Genomic DNA, 17,272 nt, shown 5'->3' with positions numbered 1-17,272 from the left:
TTTCTCACTGCTACTATATTTGAATTTAAACAAACAAAAAGACGGCATTAAAATATTTTCATTTCTATACGGCACATTACATTTCACTATACACATTCAAAAGGAAAACACATCATTTCAAAAAGGTCAGCTTTAAATATGTCTTTAATTCTTCAGGGAATCACCAGAATCATTTTCAATCTATACATAGCAATATATATATGAAGATACAATCAAACATTAAAAGGCAAACCATCTGTCAGGAGACAACATTCACAGAAACAATTGTAGCTCAATGAATTCTTTTTTTAAAGCATCTACCGAGACTGAAGGTTACAGCTCTAAGATATCCCGAATCCCAATAAAAGGCCCAGTGTTTGTGTCCGAACAGTAGAAAAAAAGGCATACTGGTCACTTAGGATAGCTCGAGTCAATGCTGGCTCTCACAAGTAATCCCTGTAGCTAGCGTGTTTGCGAACCTGCAATAGGTGGCTTAACGGTCAAATGTCTAGAAGGGGATATCCCTAATAGGAGCAAACATTTCATATTCACCATTTCCCTTTTTAAAATGCAGCATTTGCTTTCTACAGTATCACAACACAACCCTGAAGGTAGGATGATGAACAACAGATGCTTCTATTTCAAGTCTGGAGTGGGTTATGTATAAGGTAAAGGAAATGATCGTTATTGGACTAATGGGTCACATTTTTAAAATGTGCCCTCTGGCTTTAAGGTGTAAAAAGGATAATCAAAGCTTTGAAGTGGGCATGGCTAAATTAGTGAAATTTAAAATTAAAAATGTTCTTATTAGTTAGAATCCCTCGTAGAACCGACAAAAAAGGTATAGGAAGCAAAGGTAAAGAATATGCAAGTGCTTTCAACACAGAGAGGCTCTACACAGAGATGGAGCCTTCTCTGAAATTGGTCTTCCCTATCAAAACATTGAGAAGTGTAGCCTTGCCCTCCTTGGCCTCCCTTTGAGCCTGCTTGATGATGTCACTTAGCTGGTCCTCATTTTCCCGTCCGACAAGGTAGCCCTTACCACCATAACCATCAGTCACTATGTGATAATCTGAAAAAAAATTAAAGATGATAGATTTTGCTATTTAGCTCAAGCCTAGCAATATACAAAAACAATCTTCTTTAGATTAGGGGATATAATATGATCGACATGCACGTAACTGTGGCCAAAAATGTACCTGTAAAAGCAAGGCCACAAGCCACGTTACTGCCGAGGATGGGAACCTGCTCTCTGGATATCTGACTCCAACATGCGTCGTTTCCAACCACAGATATAACTGGTGTCTGGACATCACGTAAGACAATGTGTAGATAACCAGAGGACAGTGAGTGTTAGTCTTCGAACTGATACCAAATTTCAATACAATGGCCAGTCAATGTAGCAGTGAACCTTTCAACTGCCATGTATGCAAACTAAAGATGCACAGAAAAATTGGCTGTTATTTTGTTTTTTAGGTTCATCAGCCTTGACCGATGTCCGGCAGGTTGGTAACTCAAAAATCCTATCTTTATCCGATCAATAAACACACCATGCATTAAGTTCTACCAATAAAATTACAGTAATCAATAGCTTAATCATAACTGGGTTTCTTACATGCAGGGTCTGGTCAAAGATTCCTGATTTACCTTGTGCCGGGTAAATGTGTCATACTCTGCAACACTGTAGCCCAGGGAGCCGTCTCCATAGACTATCCACACCTGCACAACACGCAGAATCTCTATTTCTTTGGATAAGGGCTGAAAAGTGAAAGTTAATCAAATAAATTAACATTTAGTATAAACTTTATACCTCAGATTCAGGACGACACAGTTTTGCTCCCAAAGCAAAACCTCCTCCAACTCCCAGAGTCCCAAAGGCTCCTACAGGAACATGGACCAGTGGGATGAAGACATTTTAAAGGAAAAAGAACACAGTACATTGGTGCTAGTGATTCTGTAGCACTGCTTTGAACGTTATATGAATGAACTTCAAGAGGTTATTGTATTATATTGTAAAGGTATTTCCTTCACAGATTTCCCGTATCAAATAAAACCTGTGATTACCCTGGTTTAATCAGCTTGTTGCTTGTATATTACCTGGATCCAACCAACGCAAAGGTCCTCTCGGTCTCATTATATAAGCAGCACTTCCCACAAAATCTCCTCCGTCTGCTACAATGATGCTGTCCTCGGCCATTAGCTCATCCACATGGTGGAGGACTTTTAAAGGATTTAGGTGGTGCTCTGTCTTCTCATTAGCTTTAGCCCTGAAGTACATAAGATGCTGAGAAATGATTTTGTAGCAACGGTGCATTTTAATATTTTTGCTCTAACTACGCAGAGATCCTCACCACTGCTCACCTGTTTGCATTTTCTTTGGTAGAATCTCCAGCTTTGAGGCTCTGAGGCCATTCCTCAGGACAGCGATGGCCCTTTAACCCCTTGGAGAGACGCACGATAAATGAACCGGCGTCACCTTAAAAAAAAAAAATGCATACATAGATAAGACCCCTTATTTGTTTTAAGAATCCACATTTAAGAAAACAAAGAATCATACCTAACGTCACAATAGAGGACTCAAACATTTGGCACTTCGAAGTTTCCAGATTAAAATGTCTTAATTTCTTTTATCAGTTATTACAAAACTCTGGACATTTGGGCATGTTTTACCCCTTTGGGTTTTTATTATCTGTATGACCCGATGTTGACTTCAGCATGGTGGTCATAAGCTGTTACACTCTTTTTTGTGGACTTCATTTTATTTTTTTAATCCAGCTCTCTATGGTTTAGATAGTGGGGAAAAAAAATGTAAACTTTGTTTTTATACTCAAGTTAGTTTTTTTACATACTTATCCAGACCTGGAAAATAATAAAAGCCAATTACATCCTGTTCCAGAAATTTTATGACTACATAGGAACCCTGATCATCTCACAAATAATCAAATTTATGACAGAAAGTAAGGTGGCGCTTTAATGACGTACCCTGAATTGCTATAGTTGGTTTCCAGAACATATCGGAGTTTTTCAGCAGCTGCGACTTATCTCTGTTGACAGCAATGATCTTGCTCCTTCTGCTGAGAACTCTGCCGTAGCTCAGTCGGAAGTCACACACAGTGCCTGCAAAAAAACAACGAATATTAGCCACAGTCCTTCACCATCTAGTCTGTCTCCATGTATTCTGAGTATAAAAATCTCAAGAACAATTGTAAGAGCCATATGATTGAAATAAGTAATTATTGATGTGGCAGGAGCACATGGCTTTGACACTTGGGTGGTGGGTGTGTCGAGGTGGGCATGACTGTCACTAAGGTATGAATGGGAGCCATACTGGCGCGCTGGTTTTGTATGTACGAGGAAGTGGGTGCGCCGGTGGTGGTCGTAATTTCTGTTGACCGTGACATGACTTCGTTGTATTGTTGGCACCGGAGAAATGATGTGTGTGATTTACAGGAGAAGTTCAAAAGAAGAGTAACTTTCAGTGACATTGTTCGGTTTGTAGAAAGGCAAGTGAAGATCGCCAGTGATCCACTTTTTGGTGATATTCAAGACTCTTTATCTAGACCAAAGAAGGATGTTGGAATTTATAAATCACAGCAGCGATTAAAGATAAAAGGAAGTAGTTTTGCTACTATTGTTGGAGATATGCAGAAGAAAGCTGACCTTGAAGTAAAGAAAGGACAGGAGACATCTGTTATAAAGAGTTGTTTATTTTGTGGAGCTGGACCTTCCTTGGACACATGCCCTCTACTGGAAAGGAGGACACATGGGGAGAAATTGACATTTCTGAAAGAAAATGGGGTGTGTTTTGGCTGTTTATGCACTGGGCACATCAGCAAAGACTGTAAAAGGCGACATTACTGTAAAGTGTGTAACTTTAGACATCCCACCATGCTTCATGTCTTCTCCAAAGAAAAGGAAACTGGTCCAGTCCATAAGAAGAAGGAAGTGGAGACAACAGGTGGAAGTGCCTCCATTTCTGCTCAATCCAGTGGTCTAACTGGGGCCGGTGAGCATGGCTGTACTCTCTCTATTTTACCAGTCAGAGTGAAGTCTACAAAGAGCCAGAAGACAATAATAACATATGCTTTTTTGGATCCTGGAAGCTCTGCATCATTCTGTACTGAAGAACTAATGAATAGATTATATGTCACTGGGAGACATTTTTATGGACGATGAGTCAAGAAAAGGTGGTTGGAAGCAATATTGTGTCAAATTTGGAGATTGCTGGGCTGAATGATGACATCTTTTGTGAATTACCTGACTTATTCACACAGATAAGCATGCCTGTTCATTACAGCAACATCCCCCACCAAGAAGACCTCAAAAGATGGCCACATCTGAAAAATTTGAAGATAACTGAAATCAATTCAGGAGTTGATTTGCTCAGTGGGACCAATGTGCCTAAAACGCTGGAGCCATGGGATGATATCCGAAGTCAAAATGGAGGCCCCTACGCAGTTAAGACGATTCTTGGATGGACAGTGAATGGACCTCTTAGAGGAAACTTTGATGTCGACACAAGAGAGCTACAATCCACTGTTACTGTTAACAGAATTTCTGTGTCAAAACTTGAGAACTTGTGGCAACAACAACTGAAGGTCGATTTTCCTGAATGTTCTCAAGATGAACAACCTGGATGATCCAGAGAAGATAATCAGTTCATGGAGCTGGTTACAGAATCAATTAAGTTGAAAGATGGACATTACACCATTGCTTTACCTCTGAGACACAAAGATCTGAAAATGCCCAACAATAGGAAAGTGGCTGAACAGCGTGTTTTGAATCTCAGAAGGAAGTTTACCAAAAATCATCAATTTCTTTCTGACTATACCAACTTCATGAATGATATAATTTCCAAGGGCTATGCTGAGAGAGAGTCTCAGTTGAAAATCTTGAACGGTGTGATGGGAGGGTTTGGTATATACCACACCATGGAGTATATCATCCTCATAAGAAAAAAATAAGAGTCGTGTTTGATTGTGGTGCAACATTTGGAGGAAAATCTTTAAACATTCAACTCTTGCAAGGTCCAAACCTCACCAGTTCATTGGTTGGTGTCATCACCAGATTCCGAAAATTTAGAAAGGAACCTGTTGTTATCACAGCGGACATTGAGGCTATGTTTCATCAGGTCTGAGTACCACCAATTGATTCTGATCTGTTGAGATTTCTCTGGTGGCCAAATGCACCACCAGCATCTGGTGGAGTACCGAATGGTTGCACACCTTTTTGGAGCTACATCGTATCCAAACTGTGCATGTTTTGCACTGAGAAGGTGTGCAGAGGACAATCAACAGCTATTTACACCAAATGTCATAGATGCTGTGCTTCATAACTTTTATGTGGATGACCGTTTGGTCTCTGTGAGCACAGAAGAGGAAGCTGTGTCATTATATCAAGGACTTCGTGCTTTGTGCAGGAAAGGTGGATTTCAACTTCTCAAATGGATAAGTAACCGACGCAGTGTTCTTACTGCAATACCACAGCATGAAAGATCCATTGAGGTGAAGAACCTGGATATGGATAATGATGATCTACCTGTGGAACGTGTGTTGGGAGTACAGTGGTGTGTACAATCAGACCTGCTGAAATTTAAGATCATCCTCAAAGATAGACCTTTGACAAGACGAGGAGTCTTGCCCATCATAAGTTCCATCTACGATCCTCTTGGATTTTTGGCACCAGTTGTCTTGGTCGCAAAGGGGATTCTACAAGATCTAAGCAGAAGACATGTTGGCTGGGATGATTCTTTGCCACATGATATGGTCCAGAAGTGGAAAAACTGGCTGGAAGGACTTCATCAGCTTGAACGGTTTGGAGTTAACAGATGTCTGAAACCACAGGACTTTGGACAAGCCACGAGTTCGCAGCTTCATCATTTCAGTGATGCAAGCGAGAATGGATATGGAACAATGAGCTACCTGTTGCAGTGTAATGCTGATGGACAAGTGCATTGTGCATCTGTAATGGGTAAAGCCCGTGTAGCTCCACTGAAACCCATCACCATCCCTCGCATGGAGTTGACAGCTGCAGTGGTTGCCAGCCTTATGGATAAGCTGTTGAAGAACGAGTTAAGGATGGAACTACAAGACTCAGTATTTTGGACTGATAGTACTTCAGTTTTGAAATACATCAAGAATGAAAGATCAAGGTTTAAGACCTTTGTGACAAATCGAGTTGGAGAGAAACTCAATTTGTCAAATCCCTTACAGTGGAGGTACGTTGCTACCAGTATTAATCCAGCAGATTTGGCATCCAGAGGAACAAGTGTGGAGTTTCTTTTGAAGGCTAATACCTGGGTGTCTGGACCAAAGTTTCTTCATGACCCTGCATGGAAATGGCCTACAAATCCTAAGGACATAAGTCATTTTGCTCTGGAGGATCCAGGAGATCCAGAGGTCAAGACATTGGTTTCTGTTAATGCGACATCCTCCAATGAACAAGTGAATCTAATTATGGACTTCATTCATTCATTTTCTTCCTGGGATAAACTGAAAACAATGGTCGGGTGGCTACTCGGGTTTAAACAATAGCTGTCCAAACTGGCTCAAAAAAGAGCGCAACTGAAGTTGGACCTTGCAGACTCCAATCTTGATGATGTTAAATTTCAAGAAAGGTTGAAGAAAGAAATGAATGTGTACAAGAAAAATGTTGCAATCAGGAAGACTTTATTAAAATGCGTGACTTGTCGACGACTCCATACTGCACCAGGAAGTCAAAGGATGGCAGATCTTCCACAGGAATGAGTGTATCCAGATAAACCCCCATTTACTTGTGTGGGTGTGGATTGTTTTGGTCCCTTTGAAATTAAGCATGGCAGGAGCCTGTTGAAACAATATGGAGTCATCTTTACCTGCATGGCAATAAGAGCAGTTCACCTTGAGATGTCATCACTGGATACTGATTCTTTTATCAATGGTCTCCGAAGATTTATTGCCAGATGTGGTCAAGTACTGTAGCTGCGTTTAGACAATGGAACCAACTTTGTAGGAGCTGATCGCGAGTTAAGAGAAGAAATTGGAAGATGGAATCAAACTCTAATCAGTAACGCTCTCCTTCAGAAAGGAATAAAATGGTCTTTCAATCCTCCTACTGGTTCACACCATGGAGGTGCATGGGAAAGTCTTAAGTCTGTTTGAAAAGTGTTAAATTCTGTTTTAAGAACACAGAGTCTTGATGAAGAAAGTCTTCACAGTTTTCTGCGAAGTTGAGGCCATTATCAATAGTCGACCTATAACTAAAGCCTCTACTGATGCCCACGACCTGGAAGCACTAACTCCAAATAATCTTCTTCTTTTAAAGACCACACCTTCATTGCCACCAGGGGTGTTTTCCAAGAATGATGTCTACGCTCGGCGAAGATGGAGGCAGGTGCAATATATGGCGGATCTCTTCTGGAAGCGTTGGTTAAAGGAATACTTGCCTCAACTACAAGAGCGGCAGAAGTGGCAAAGAATAAGACCGAACTTTCTTCCAGGAGATGTCGTCCTCATCGTGGACGACTCTTGGTTAATGGGTAGAGTTGTGAACATTGATCCGGATAAAGGAGGACTTGTGCGATCAGTTCGCATCAAGACAAAGACGAACTACCTGGAAAGACCTATTACCAAGTTGTGCCTGCTTCAGGAGGCGGAGACGCCATGAACATTTAACGACTTTTCCTTTCCGTTCTGATAACTAGTGACTTCCTTTTCTCTAGTTGATTACTTAGTCTAAAGGAAATATTAAAATAAGTTTGATACTGAGCAAATTTATGATGATTTGTTTCCTAGGTTTGTCTCTTACTGTATTAACATTTCAGATAATTATCTTTGTAATAATTAGAGGCCGGAATGTAAGAGCCATATGATTGAAATAAGTAATTATTGATGTGGCAGGAGCACATGGCTTTGACACTTGGGTGGTGGGTGTGTCGAGGTGGGCATGACTGTCACTAAGGTATGAATGGGAGCCATACTGGCGCGCTGGTTTTGTATGTATGAGGAAGTGGGTGCGCCGGTGGTGGTCGTAATTTCTGTTGACCGTGACATGACCTCGTTGTATTGTTTGCACCGTTGTATGGTTTAGCCTGGTCAGTATGTGTCAGTCCTGTAAAGAGAAGTATGGCAGTTAAAGTGGAATAAATTGATGGTTGCAACATACAAGAAGCGGCCTGGAGAGTATTTGAAGCACACGTCTGACAGTCGAAATTCACTGAGTTAACCCAGTGCGGTCCTCTACAACATCGTTAGTTTGCCGCACAGTTATCGATGATCTCTTGCTTCTTGAAAATTTTTTATTTTTGTCACGTCGCAGCCATAAACCTCACTCTATGTTAACGATGGTAGTATGTAATTGGAAAGTTGAAGGAATAGGGTGCATGGTTTTTAACTATTCTTTACAGATTTAAACCTGAAAAGCACTGTGTGTTAGTATTCAGCCCCCCTGGAGTCAATACTTTGTGGAGCCACCTATTCCTGCTTTTACACCTGCAAGTCTTTTAGGTTTATGTCTCTACCAACTTTGCACATCTAAAGACAGAATTTTTTTTGTCCATTTTTCTTTCCAAACAGCTAAAATCTAGCCATGGATGGGGACTTCCTGTGAAAAGAAATTTCCAGGTCACAGATACTTGTCACAGATTCTTAATTGGATTTTGATTTAGAGTTTGATGTCGACATTCTGACATGAATATGGTTTGATTTAAACCACTCCACTGCACCTCTGGCTCTATGTTCGCTGACATTATCCTGTATTTAGCTCCACCCATGTTCCCTTCAATTCTGACCAGCTTTACTGCCCCTGCTGAAGAAAAATATTCCCACAGCATTATGCTGCCACTACTACTGTGTGTCCAGGATGATCTCCATAGATCGGCATTTGTTTTGTAACTAACCCGTTTTAAACTTCTCTGCAACTTTCTCCCTGATCTGTCTGGCGCGTTTCTTGGTCTTCATGATGCTGTCTGATCAATTATGGTTTCCATTTGAGGCTTTCACAGAGCAGTTGGATTTACACTTCATCCTCCGGCACCTGGACTCCACAGGAACCTACGCCAGGATCCTGTTTGTGGATTTCAGCTCTGCCTTCAACACCATCGTCCCAGTTCTGCTAAAGGAGAAGCTCTCCCAGCTGAGTGTGCCCGACTCCACCTGCAGGTGGATCACTGACTTCCTGTCTGACAGGAAGCAGCGCGTGAGGCTGGGGAAGCACGTCTCTGACTCCCTGACCATCAGCACCGGTTCCCCCCAAGGCTGTGTTCTCTCTCCTCTGCTCTTCTCCCTGTACACCAACAGCTGCACCTCCAGTCACCAGTCTGTCAAGCTTCTGAAGTTTGCGGACGACACCACCCTGATCGGACTCATCTCGGATGGTGATGAGTCTGCGTACAGATGGGAGGTGGACCATCTGTTGGACTGGTGCAGCCAGAACAACCTTGAGCTCAACGCTCTAAAGACAGTGGAGATGGTTGTGGACTTCAGGCAGAACCCAGCCCCACCTGCCCCCATCACCCTCTGTGACTCCACAATTGACACTGTGGAATCTTTCCGCTTCCTGGGAACCATCATCTCCCAGGATCTCAAGTGGGAGCCAAACATCAGCTCCCTCATCAAGAAAGCCCAGCAGAGGATGTTCTTCCTGCGGCAGCTGAAGAAATTCAACCTGCCAAAGACTATGATGGTGCACCTCTACACAGCCATCATTGAGTCCATCCTCACCTCCTCCATCACCATCTGGTACGCCGCTGCTACAGCCAAGGATAAGGGCAGGCTGCAGCGTGTCATTCGGTCTGCTGAGAAGGTGATTGGCTGCAGTCTACTGTCGCTCCAGGAACTGTACACCTCCAGGACCCTGAAGCGGGCAGGGAAGATTCTGGCTGATCCCTCCCACCCCGGTCACAGACTCTTTGAGACTCTCCCCTCTGGCAGGAGGCTGCGGTCCATCCGGACCAAAACCTCACGCCACAAGAACAGTTTTTTCCCATCTGCCACCAGCCTGGTTAACAAAGCCCGGAAACCACCCTGACACTGTCCCTTTCCCCCACACCCCCCCTTTTTTTGCTGACAGGACACTTGTAACTTGTAACTCTATGCGTTACATTAACGCTCAGCTTGGACTCCTGCTTTACTTGCACTGCTTTACTTGCACAATGATCACCTGCACTGTTGTATTGCTCTTGCATCTTATACTGCTCTATATTTACTCTCACTCAGTTAAAACTGTGCACATATATTTATATTATATTGTAGATATGTTTATACTGTTTAATTTGTACTGTATTGCACCGACTACGCCAAAACAAATTCCTTGTATGTCCAAAAACGTACTTGGCAATAAAGCTTTTCTGATTCTGATTCTGATTATTTAAAAGCAAGTGAACTCTATTAATAAGTTGACTTCTAAAGGCCATTGGCTACATGTGATTGTATTCAAGGGTATCAGGGTAGATGGGGCTAAATACAAATGCAAGCCACATTTTTTATATTTAGAAATAACTCATCATTTTTCTTCACAAAGGTGGTACTTTGAGTTGGTCCCTAACTCACAATCTCATGAAAACTCATTAAAACTTATGAGGTGACAAAATGTGAAAAAGGGGAGTGAATAGTTTTTGCGAAACACTGTAATCCATCTCATACAATTTTCAGAGCCAAAGGCCACCAATATTTTTCATATGAACTTTCACAAAATGGTACAAATGTAACCCTGACCTGCTAGGAGAACTAAGTCGGCCTCCTTGAGAGCGTCCCGCCTGTTCTGTCGAATGTGGATGGGACTGTCTTTGCCCAGCATGCCTCTAGACATGCCTCCAAGAAAGCAGGGTATACCCAGATCCTCCAAAGCCCTCCTATAAAACAGAAATACGTCTCAGTAGAGCACAAAAATTACATTTGTAGACTGCAATGAGCAAAAGACTAACAGCAAAAACATGTCCTTTACCTAATGTCTTCTGCCGACGTTGGAGGTAGTGTGGCTTGGCTCCCAAGAAGAATGACTGGTTTCTTGGCTCGACTCACTAGCTCTATGCAGCTTTGTACCTAAAAAGAAGCAAAAGACGCAAATTAATTTGTGCCTTTTCTGTGCTATAACGTGATGGCATCGTATATTTACTGCAAATTACTACATCATCAAAACATTTAAGTAACACCAAAAGCTGGGATTACCTGATCCTCTGTGGCTTGAGGGATGTGAACAGGAAGTGGGGAAACATCTCTGGTCTCCCAGGCTCCAGCAAAAAGGTTCATGAGGTGGTTATTGAGGTACCTTACAAGTAAGCAACTCATTAACTGAATAGATATAAATTCATTGTTGTAGTCTAGATTCGACAACTGCTTGTTTTTCACACAGAATGACTATTTTTATTTACATATCAACAAAACAGCACATTTCTGTGACAAACCATGAAACTATTTTTCCCATCAGCCCTTTGGGAGGGTTCTTCACAGCAAACTCTTTGGAAACCAAGTGGTAGGGGTACAGCGTATCGATGGGGAACTCGATGAAAACAGGACCAGGGGTTCCCGACTGAGCAATTGCCAGGGCCTTCCTGAGTGTAGGCACGATCTCCCTGACTGTCCGGATGGAGGCACAGAACTTACAGAGAGGCCTGAAGAGGGACATCTGGTCGATGTCCTGCAGCGCTCCTCTGCCCTGTGCCACAAACAGGTAAAGTACGGCTCATTTTAATAACCACAAGAAGAAGCAGGGCCACCCACTGCTCCAAACCTGTTTTCTTGTGGTATTTTATTCAATCTGCATATTCACATCATACACTGCTCAAAAAAATAAAGGGAACACTTAAACAACACAATATAACTCCAAGTAAATCAAACTTTTGTGAAATCAAACTGTCCACTTGGGAAGCAACACTGATTGACAATCAGTTTCACTGCTGTTGTACAAATGGAATAGACAACAAAGGGAAATCTTAACTCAATAAAGGAGTGGTTCTGCAGGTTGGAACCACAGACCACTTCTCAGGAGACAGTCCAGTAAACCAGGAGACGTGGAGGAGGACGTAGGAGGGCAACAACCCAGCAGCAGGACCACTACCTCCACCTTTGTGCAAGGAGGAACAGGAGGAGCACTGCCAGAGCCCTGCAAAATGACCTCCAGCAGGCCACAAATGTGCATGTGTCTGCACAAACGGTTAGAAACCAACTCCATGAGGATGGTATGAGGGGCCGACGTCCACAAATGGGGTTGTGCTCACAGCCCAACACCGTACAGGACGCTTGGCATTTGCCAGAGAACAACAGGATTGGCAAATTCACCACTGGTGCCCTGTGCTCTTCACAGATGGAAGCAGGTTCACACTGAACACATGTGACAGATGTGACAGAGTCTGGAGACACTGTGGAGAGCAATCTGCTGCCTGCAACATCCTTCAGCATGACTGGTTTGGCAGTGGGTCAGTAATGGTGTGGGGTGGCATTTCTTTGGAGGGCCGCATGGCACTCCATGTGCTCGCCAGAAGTAGCCTGACTGCCATTAGGTACCGAGATGAGATCCTCAGACCCCTTGTGAGACCATATGCTGGTGCGGTTGGCCCTGGGTTCCTCCTAATGCAGGACAATGCTAGACCTCATGTGGCTGGAGTGTGTCAGCAGTTCCTGCAAGATGAAGACATTGAAGCTATGGACTGGCCCGCCCGTTCCCCAGACCTGAATCCGATTGAGCACATCTGGAACATCATGTCTCGCTCCATCCACCAACGTCACGTTGCACCACAGACTGTCCAGGAGTTGGCGGATGCTTTAGTCCAGGTGTGGGAGGAGATCCCTCAGGAGACCATCCACCGTCTCATCAGGAGCATGTCCAGGCGTTGTAGGGAGGTCATACAGGCACACGGAGGCCACACACAATACTGAGCCTCATTTTGACTTGTTTTAAGGACATTACATCAAAGTTGGATCAACCTGTAGTGTGTTTTTCCACTTTAATTTGGTGTGTGACTCCAAATCCTGGCCTCCATTGGTTAATAAATTTGATTTCCATTGATGATTTTTGTGTGATTTTGTTGTCAGCACATTCAACTTTGTACAGAACAAAGTATTCAATGAGAATATTTCATTCATTCAGATCTAGGATGTGTTGTTTAAGTGTTCCCTTTATTTTCTTGAGCAGCGTATTTACAGTCATGGTTGAGACAAAGAACGCCCTCTTTCACTTATATTTCTTTTAGGACATAATAAAAAGGATCAGGTTTTTAATCAGTCTGAAAAAAATATTTAACGCTAAGTCTTATCATGTTACAAGAATAAAGACAAATCCAGGAAGTTATGGCAGAAGATAAATGCTGCTTATAGAAGGAAAGTGCTTTTTAGGTGCTGGCAATTAAATCCTTGTGGTTATTGATACATCAGCATTGAATTCAGCGAAGAACTGTTGTTCCCCATCAATCAATAAAGGATTGAATGGCCAATTACATGCTATGTGAATTAGAGCCCAGCGCAGGACTATTTTTTTAATCCTGATGAATTTCTGACAGTTCCCTTTATTTTTTTGAGCAGTGTACATGCAGTATATGTTCAACTCTGGACTTTTAAGAGCGTGACACTGATGTACCTGCAGTAATGTACCAGCAGCTCCTCCCAAAAGCAGCAATGGAGATTCAGCCATTTGTGCATTCTTCACTGCTGTCACTGTGTTAGTCAGACCCGGGCCAGCGGTCACTGCAGCTACACCAACAGTACCTGGGACAGACAGCAGCAGAAAATGTGTGTTAACACTTTTAGCAAGATATTTCCACAGTTCAAGCAAATGCCCGACCTAAGTTTAAATCAGACTTTGACTTTTCTGTTAGCTGTAACTGTTTTGTCAAGCCACAATACAAATGCACACCCTAGCAAGGCTGCAGAACACTCAGTCCCTTTATTCCCTATGGCTACTGCCAACATGGTATGTGCTAACAAACGCTGAGGTCAAATATTAACTCCTCTTCTATCTGTGTAGCTGAGATCTGTACCTGTAGGTACCTGTATCTGTACCTGAGAGCCTTGCCACAGCGTCAGCTGCAAATACAGCAGTGGCTTCATGTCTGGTGTCAACGATGCGGATGCCAACCTTCTCGCAGGCCACGAGGATGGGGGAGATGTGCCCGCCAACGAGGGTGAAAAGAAACTTGATTCCATGTGCACGCAGGACCTCTGCAACACTCTCCCCTCCATGCCGGGGGCTCTTTGTTTCAGTCTAAGTTCAATAAAAAGGTGAAACAACAAATTAAATAAAAAGCTCTGCTAAAGTATTCAAGTCTTACCATTTTGTCTCATTAGAACCACAGACTTCAATTGTACGTCACAAACCAACACAAGCAACATCTCAAAAGTTCAAATAATACCTCAACTATTCTGATCAGTGAGGCTAACTGGAAGGCAAATGAATCAATTTTCTGTGGAGCATAAAGAATGGACTCAGGAGTAATAGCAGAAGGTCATGTGGTCCATTGGGTCCAGATTTATCGTTCCAGAGCGAGTGCTGGCTGCATCAGGATAAGGAGAGTGATGCACCCATCATGCTTAGTGCACACCGTACAAGCCTGTGAGGGCGGTAATGTGATCTGAGGTTGCTGCAGTTGGTCAGATGGGTAACTAAAACTACTTTATGACCAGGTTATTCAGTCAGTGGATTTCTTACCTGATGGCAAGGGCAGACAATGACAATGCCAGGATTCTTTGGGCTCAGTTTGTGCAAGAGTGGTAAAAGGAACACGAGACGTCATTTTAAAAGATGGATTGACCAGACCTTTACCACATTCAGAATCTTAAGGATGTGTTGGAAAAGAATTTGCGCAGTGGTCCGAATCTCAGCAAGATCTTGACAAATATTTCATGAAATGGAAACAATGACACATGAACTGTATGCCACAGTCAAAGCTAAAAGGCAGCCCAATGAAATATTAGTGTAGTGGTGCACCGATTGATTGGCAGGCCCAGATTTCATTAACTTTGGGAGATCTGTGATCGGCCGATACATACATGTGAAACCGATCTTATCCACTGATCTTACATGCTTGTCTAACCTATTGTGCAAGCTTTGTTTCTTTTTAAATTGTGAAAAATGAATAACTAAAGAAACTGCAACGCTCTAAACGTTTCATTTATATTTGAAAGCACTACCTCATGTGCAGTTCCAACACGTTTGTGTTGTTTCACGGGTATTGTTCAGTGTTTTCAAATAAAATAGGATTGGAACTTTGAAGGTGCATTGTGACCTTATAACACCTGACAGCGTCAGTTAAAGAAAATAAATCGGTATCGTCCAAAATCAGAATCGGCAGGTCAGGCTGTTTAAAGATCGGTATTGGTGACTGGCCAGAAAACCGCAATCGGTGCACCCCCATTAAGATTGTGCGAGTTTTTTTGGGGTGGGCAGGGCCTTTGTTGTGCCCTCCACAAATCGTGCCTTTATGGAAGATTAGCCAGAGGAAAGACATTGTTCAAAGAAACCGCTCAGTAAGCTTTGTTTAATGTTTGCAAAAAGCCACTTAGGGAACATAGCAAATGTGGAAGAATCTGCTCTGGTCATGTATGTTTAAGGTTGATTTTTATTTTTCCACTATATTTAAAACAGTGCAGATGTTAAAACAAGCCAACTCTGCATATTTAACAGTCCTGATTTATACTCCTCACCAGATTGTTGGTGGCAATGCACCAAATTGTTGTTTGCCAATCACCATTAAAAAAGAAAAAGAATTCAGCATATTTTTCTGAATGCACAATCCCTATGGTAAAACACGGTGGTGCCAGTATCATGCTGTGTGGTTGCTTTTCTTCAGCATGGACAGACAACCTCGTCAGAGTAGATGGGAAGAAAACATGTCATAGGCTGCAAGACACTTGAAAGGTTTACCCTCCAACAGGACAGTGACGTTAAACTCACAGCTAGAGTTACAAAGGAATGGTTTAGAAGTTTAGATAAAAGGATATATATATATATATATATATATATATATACCCCCTTTCATAAGACTCAGGAGGATAAATACAAAAGCCAGCCATACTTGTACAATGTTTGACAGAGCAAGCAGTTCCTTTCTCCCACATTAAATCCCATTAATTAAAACATACATTGAGGCTAGTGGTTGCAACATGACACAAATTACAGAGCATGAATACTTTTGCAAGGCACTGCATATATTCCAACAGCTGGCAATGCTTCACTGCTTTACCAGGACCAAAAGAGTGTAAAACCACAAAGCCTACACTCTATGTAAAAAGTTCACTGTGACATGTAGCCCTTCCCAAGGTCAGCTGTCAGGTTCCCTTTGACAACAAGAGCATGTATTGTTCAGGCCTGCGGCTGCGATGTGCCCCGTCGCTTTGTGCAATCCCACTAACAACCAATGTGCTTAGATAGCTTTTATGAGACGACCACAGGGCTGGTCAGAGTTAAGATGAATGTAGCTCAAGCTTACTTTTAACTTGTGACAGCTCAGAGACAACAGGGACTCACATTGTTGCTGAATATTTTCACACACTTTGCAGTGCAAAGCTGCTTTGACGCATAGAAGGAAGAAAAATAATGAAGCTGGTGCTGATTTTTGATCACCTACCTTGTGAAACAACTGGTAAATTAAGCCAAGTTTGTAGGAAACAAGCACAAGCCCAGCAAGCACAATGCAAGCAGAGCATCCGAGAACACTGGAAATGCATCCAAACGACTCCATGTCGGCATGCGGAAACAAAACCCCTGCTTATCAAAACAAAACTCGGCTAGGCTTATAAAAAACTGGCTTCCACTACTTCAGCAGCTCACTTTTTATGCTAGGCTATAATATTGTAAAGATGAGTTTACAGCTGCTATAGACCCATTTCATTCACGATATTTTAAATGTACATTCAAAACACAACTGTCTAATGTTTGATGCGAAAAAATGCTTTAAAGGGCGCCTTATCGACTCTTAAACAAGTTCAACTGGCATAACGCTCCTTAACCTGCAGTACTATGAGCGCTCATATTCAGGTCAAGTCAGCCATGAGTACAATACATCGTTCCTAAAATACATTTCAAAATAAAATTCCACATAGAAGCTGCAGCTCTTAACAGCATGGCTAGGATGTTTTAATATTTTTGCTCATTAAATCTCAAACTAGTTGCTAGGTTTTCATTATAATATTACACAGATTTTTTCAGTAATCTATAATATGACAAAAATGTCAGCTTTATTGTGAAAGTCAACAGTCGTTTTCCGGTAAATCTTGTCATTTACTGTGAGCCTGTCCAGTTTAGGAGTGGGAGGGGCAATTTGTACACAGACAACCTCCTTGTCCAATGAGAATCCTTATTGCGTCACACTTTTTATTCTACGTCG

At 42.3% G+C, this 17,272-nt stretch overlaps 1 protein-coding gene across 1 annotated transcript; it reads right to left on the bottom strand.

The window, feature by feature from the left end:
• Nucleotides 1–126: 126 nt before the first annotated feature.
• Nucleotides 127–16,923, bottom strand: ilvbl (ilvB (bacterial acetolactate synthase)-like). The gene is made up of 14 exons (XM_047392086.1): nt 16,514–16,923; nt 13,950–14,151; nt 13,528–13,655; nt 11,360–11,610; nt 11,124–11,223; nt 10,900–10,997; nt 10,671–10,807; nt 2,962–3,096; nt 2,341–2,455; nt 2,077–2,246; nt 1,790–1,860; nt 1,627–1,698; nt 1,179–1,284; nt 127–1,051 (listed from the first exon to the last, which is right to left on the bottom strand). The coding sequence occupies exons 1-14, from the start codon at nt 16,625–16,627 to the stop codon at nt 873–875; spliced, it is 1,878 nt and encodes a 625-aa protein (XP_047248042.1). The 5' UTR covers nt 16,628–16,923; the 3' UTR covers nt 127–872.
• Between the last annotated feature and the right edge of the window lie 349 nt (nt 16,924–17,272).

Source organism: Girardinichthys multiradiatus, chromosome 18 (assembly GCF_021462225.1).
Source record: "Girardinichthys multiradiatus isolate DD_20200921_A chromosome 18, DD_fGirMul_XY1, whole genome shotgun sequence".
In the NCBI taxonomy this organism is placed as follows: domain Eukaryota; kingdom Metazoa; phylum Chordata; class Actinopteri; order Cyprinodontiformes; family Goodeidae; genus Girardinichthys; species Girardinichthys multiradiatus.
The sequence above is the reverse complement of the archived record's forward strand: the minus strand, read 5'-3'. Positions and strand labels throughout refer to the sequence as shown.

What these genes read in the sequence shown, in the direction of transcription:
- ilvbl (XM_047392086.1), bottom strand. Translation starts at nt 16,627, where the DNA reads ATGGAGTCGTTTGGATGCATTTCCAGTGTTCTCGGATGCTCTGCTTGC. An exon ending in TTTACCAGTTGTTTCACAAG is followed by an intron (nt 14,152 to 16,513) that starts GTAGGTGATCAA and finishes TATTGAACTTAG; the next exon opens with ACTGAAACAAAGAGCCCCCG. An exon ending in CGCTGTGGCAAGGCTCTCAG is followed by an intron (nt 13,656 to 13,949) that starts GTACAGATACAG and finishes TGTCTGTCCCAG; the next exon opens with GTACTGTTGGTGTAGCTGCA.